Raw genomic sequence first — 5058 nt, forward strand, 5'->3', positions numbered from 1 at the left:
CGACGCTTCCAAAATCGGCTACATCAGTGCATTGCTACTGGAGGCCGCCATCTTGCAGATATCGTTTTTAAACGTTAATGTAAAAAAACTGTTTGAAGTACCAAAGGTAATAAAAAAATTTCCAATCCTCTACATTTAATAGTATTTTATTGATTGCTCTCCAAAATGGGGGCATACCTTTCGCCGCACCCTGTATATACTGCTTCTAATTTTGATGGATCCGGTAAAATTCCTTTTTCTGAAATTATGTCCTATGGACGTAACTTCTTTTCGTAGGATATTACACTTGTCTGGCTGCAATTTTAAGTTACTTTGGCGCAACTTTTTTGATACTGAGATTAATCTCTTGTTATGGTTTTCTAAACTGAACCCATAAATGACAATGTCGTCTAGATATACCAGGCATTTTATTCCTTGTAGTCCAGCTAGTACGGTATTCATTAGCCGCTGGAAAGTTGCTGGTACATTTTTTTATCTAAATGCCATTCGATTGAATTCGAAATGTCCCGTAGATGTCGAAAAGGCTGTTTTATGTTTATCCTATTTTTCCATTGAAATTTGATTATAGCCTGACGCTAAGTCTAGAATAATAAAATATTATGCGTTTCCAAGTTGGTCAAGGATATCGTTTATGTTGGGTAACGGGAAGAAATCTCCAACCGTTAAATCATTTAGATTTTCTGAAATCGATTACGACTCGCAATTTGGTTTTTCCAGTCGCATGAATTTTCTTTGACACTGCGAATAAGGAAGCATTCCACTGGCTGATACTAAGAAGAACGATATCAGCATCGAGCATTTCTCGTACTTATCGATCTACTTCCTGCTTGTGCTTCTCTGGTAGACAATACGGTTTTATGTTTACCGGTGTTACATTACCTCGAGTAGCAATATGATGCTCCACAGCTGTAGTATGAGTGAGATAGTCTCCTTCGAGAAAAAATATATCGCTGAAATCTTCACGAATCGCGTATATTGTTTTTCGTTTTTCATGGTTTAGGTGTTGTAGGCGTAATTGTTGCTTCAATCTTTCCATTCGTGGTTGAAGTGTCTTACCATGTTTCTGTTTCGTAATTAGATTTATTCCTTTCTCATTGTGGTCCGGCACGTCTTCTAAGATTACATACGGCGTAGTTAATTCGACCGTGTCCTCCGTAGTGTTTATGATGCTCATGTGTAATTGTTTGGAGTTACTAGGCAATTTCCAATAAAAACTCCAGGTTTTCTTCCTTCAGCGGTAACGATCCCTACTGAATTTACTGATTTACATTTGTTGTCGTCTTTATTATCGTTTCGCTTCAAGGAGGTATCTGATATGTTCGGTAGGGCAACAAACCCAAATTGTTCCCAAGAATCCTCAGTTTCCTGCTTCGATAGTTGCAGGTCGCATTATGCGCTGCAGGAAATCGACTCCTAATATTCCTTCATATTTGATGAGAAAATCATTTTTTACCACGTAGATTTTATGTTGTAAGACTTGTCTCCCTAGTTTTATAGTTGCGATGAACTTACCTAGCGTGCTCGTTTGGTGTTCGGTTACTCCAGTCAGCGTTACTTTATCCGTAGTTACGGCAGCTTCTCCCTTTAAAGTCCGCATTTTTATAATACTAATTGACGATCCGGTATCAAGTAAAAGCGGTACCTTTTCCTGTCTGGATTCGCATATCGGGAATATTACTAAATCCCGTGTGTGTTTGCCTAGTTTTTTTTTTCACTTGGTTGATCTGGAATTCTCGAGCGCTTTGCGTTCTGTTGTCTCTTCTGTGCCTCTCGTTTCTACTTTCGTTTTCGTTAGGAGCGTCTCCATGGTTTATTCCACGCCTATCAGTCGAGGCGGTGTTTGTGTTTCGATGCCCTTCGTGACGTTTAAGGTTAGTTGTAGAGTATTCGACAGGCTTCCCATGCAGTTTCCAGCATTTTTCGTGAATATACCCTACCTTTTTGCAATATGTGTAATATTTTTTTGTCGCGTTTACGCGAGGATGTTCGCTTATTGTTGGTAGGGTGTATCGGTTCGCGTAACGGTTGGTACGACAATCTTTCCCTTGATGTCCTGTTTTGCCGCATTTGTGACACGTGGAAGGTCTAATTTTCTCGAACGCGCGGATGTGTCGTCGGTCGACCATTATATGGAAGTGCGGTTTCGTGATTATTGTGGTGGTTATTTAATCCCTTTACCTTTTCTTCCTCCATTACTCCGGCAATAGCTTCAGCTAGCGTAGTGGGAACTCGGGATCGCACTATTTGCAGCTTTTCATTCAGCCCAAGTTGGCAATTAATTAGCGCTTGTGATTTAATGTATTCGTGGATAGCTCTCTTTTCTCCCGGAGTGTATACTGTACCGTCAGTGGCTGCCTCGTATAATTCTGTCGCTAGTTTATCGACTCTATTTTCGTAGACCCACGCTTCTTTCCCGGGCTTCTGCCGTAAGAAATTAAATTCGCGTTGTAAGCGTGTAGTTGACCTTTTTCTCGAATAGCAGATCTCTAGTATTTTCTTCAATTGTTGGTAGGTCGTTATATTCCGGTTCTCCCTCTCCGTTATGGCCTGTCTTTTTAGTTTCGTACAGATTATTGCTTTAGTTAATGCAATTTCTTCTAGGATGTATTAGACCGTAAGCATAATTGCAAGCGTACAAAAATTCCTTGAGACTCTCTTCACTTGAGCAAACATCAAAGGTCGGTATTAAGTCTGGCTTCCTTTATCCGCTATCTGTTGGTGTCGGATATGAACGAATTCAATACGAGACTATCTTCCGAGAAGGGGTCATGTATATGTGTATGGTCATATGTTCTGTCTCTGTTCCAGTGTTCCGTTGCAGTAGGCCTTTGTAGATTGGTGGATCTTTCTGCGTTATTTTGTTGCAATATGTTAACTTTCTCGTTCAGTTCGGTTACGTATGTAGTGAGGTTTTTTTATTTGACTTAGTAAAGCCTCTATTAGAGGGTCGCGTTTTTCTTCTCTGTTGCCTCTTGGTAAAGGATTTTCTTCTATGCTACCGTTCGTACGATGCGCGACGGTGATTCGTAATCTATTGATCTCCTCGTCTATCGCGGGACTATCAATATGCGTCTTGTTCTGTACGCCTGTCCATATTTAAGTTATCAAGTAATTCGTTCGGGTCGAAAACGCTCTCGTCGTACGAAGTTAAAGAAAATTCTCCTCTGCCTGACACGTCAGTAATGATACTGTTATTCGACAAGTTTCTTTGTTTCCTAACGTGTGAAGTTAAAACTGGTGATACATTGTTATCGATTTCATTAAACGGAAATTCGCGCTCAGTTACAATGTGTATCGTTGTTCTTCATTTGAACTATCAAGGACGGTTAATGCGTTTTGTAATTCTTCTCACATACTTTGTGCGGTGTTATTTATTACGCTATCGAGATTTTGGTTCACTAGTTCGGCTGGCTGTCTTAGTGTATTTGCCGCCCGCTCGCTAAATAGCCAGGATCTGTTTTTGCACGGATAACGTGGTATATTACTGCCTTCGGACATTCAAGCGGACGGTTTAGTTTCTCGCTTGTGTAGGTATGTGTATACGCTTGTGTATGTTAGATTAGGACTTACATTAATACGACTGGACGCATGTTGGCGTGTCACGCTATCACGTTCTCGCACGGTTCATTATCGGTGCTCCGATTGTCCAGCGTTGAGTTGCTTAGCGTTCGTCGCTGCGTTGAGATAGGTCGTTTCTGCTGCCTTTGCTGCTTCGTTGCCTTCTCTGCTATCGTGGTTGGCCCGCATCGGTGGTTGTACTTTCGACGTCCGTCCTTTCCGAGCTGCCACGTAGTGTTTCTTCTTGTTTGATTGTCCCAAGATTTGTTGCTCACCAGTCCGCAACTTGCGATTGCGTTTTCACAGATGCCTTCTCTTAGTTCTGTTGCAGGCTGTTGTTGGAGGGCGAATCCCACCGCTGCCACCAATTTGTTGCGTGAGTTGAGTCGACGCGAGTACTGTGGGATGCCCGTCGCAGCGCGGTAGAATGGAAGGCGGTGGTGACAATCAATTATCTCTCGTTCAAAGATGAATTTGTCTTTATTATGTTTTCCGTCCGATACAGTAACCGACGGCGTATCGGTACCCGAGAGCTGAGAGTCTAGAGTCGCCTCCTGAGTTTGATCTCACGTCCTTTTTATCCTCTTCCTATGTGTCAATCAGAGGGGATAGTTTTGATGTGTCAGCGTCACTGGGTGTGGACGCTGACCATCTTGATTTCAGTATTGCATTCGCCAGAATGCAGAGTTGCATTTCTGCAAGGTGACGTTCCGTAATTGAGGAAACGTGCGAACGTGATTTATTTACGGCAATCGACATGTCTCATGATTATGTTTACAACAGTTTTAATATATTCTACTTTAAAATTTTAATGTTTATAACTTTTGATAGAAGTACTTTATAACTTTTGATAGAAGAATTTTTCAAAGAAATGTTCCAAATAAAGTTTACTTGTTTTTCCCCTAGAATCTAAGTATGTAACATTTTATAGGAAATACCATTTAAAATTAAAAAGTTACCCCTCGTCATCCTTCCAGAAGAATCGGGGGAAAATTTTGATTTACATCGTTAGAAAGACCTCTCAAATACATGAAACTTTTTCATGATGAACTTTTTGATACGACACATATTTTTAGAGTTGTAGGGTCATAATATTTTATGTGTGCCGCCCTGTATAATATATAGAATGGAACATTTAAATTAAGATATCTTAATATAAAAAAAAATGATACAAAATAGAAAGAAATGATTCAGACAAAAGTTATACTTGGAAGAAGACATATTTTGATAACATTAACTTCGTTGTATTGTCAATAATTCAAGGTCAGTTCAAAGTCAATTTTTTTTTTTTAATGAAATTATTTAGTTTCTTTAACACAAACCGATTTACGAGGTCTGTTCAAAAAGTATCGCGAATTTTGAATTTCCGCGGGTTACGTATATTCGATTTTCGATTTTTTTGTGGCGTTATGTTGGTACTCATGTCCCTCACTTATGCCGACAAGTTCGGCCATTTTGAATATTCAGTTTATCTTTGACAGCTGTTTTGCTTGGACGTGT

The 5058-nt window shown here is 40.1% G+C and overlaps 1 protein-coding gene across 1 annotated transcript in view; it reads right to left on the reverse strand.

The window, feature by feature from the left end:
• Positions 1-1810: 1810 nt before the first annotated feature.
• LOC106748512 overlaps positions 1811-5058 on the reverse strand; it is an 18601-nt gene continuing 15353 nt past the window's right edge. The window contains exons 6-7 of the mRNA XM_014627111.1: positions 2179-2421; positions 1811-1933 (exon numbers count right to left, since the gene is read on the reverse strand). Of these exons, the coding sequence (XP_014482597.1) occupies positions 1811-1933; positions 2179-2421 (366 nt within the window). The remainder of the gene's footprint in view (positions 1934-2178; positions 2422-5058) is intronic.

This window comes from Dinoponera quadriceps, unplaced genomic scaffold, assembly GCF_001313825.1.
Source record: "Dinoponera quadriceps isolate SergipeBrazil2010 unplaced genomic scaffold, ASM131382v1 scaffold2895, whole genome shotgun sequence".
Classification (NCBI taxonomy): Eukaryota; Metazoa; Arthropoda; class Insecta; order Hymenoptera; family Formicidae; genus Dinoponera; species Dinoponera quadriceps.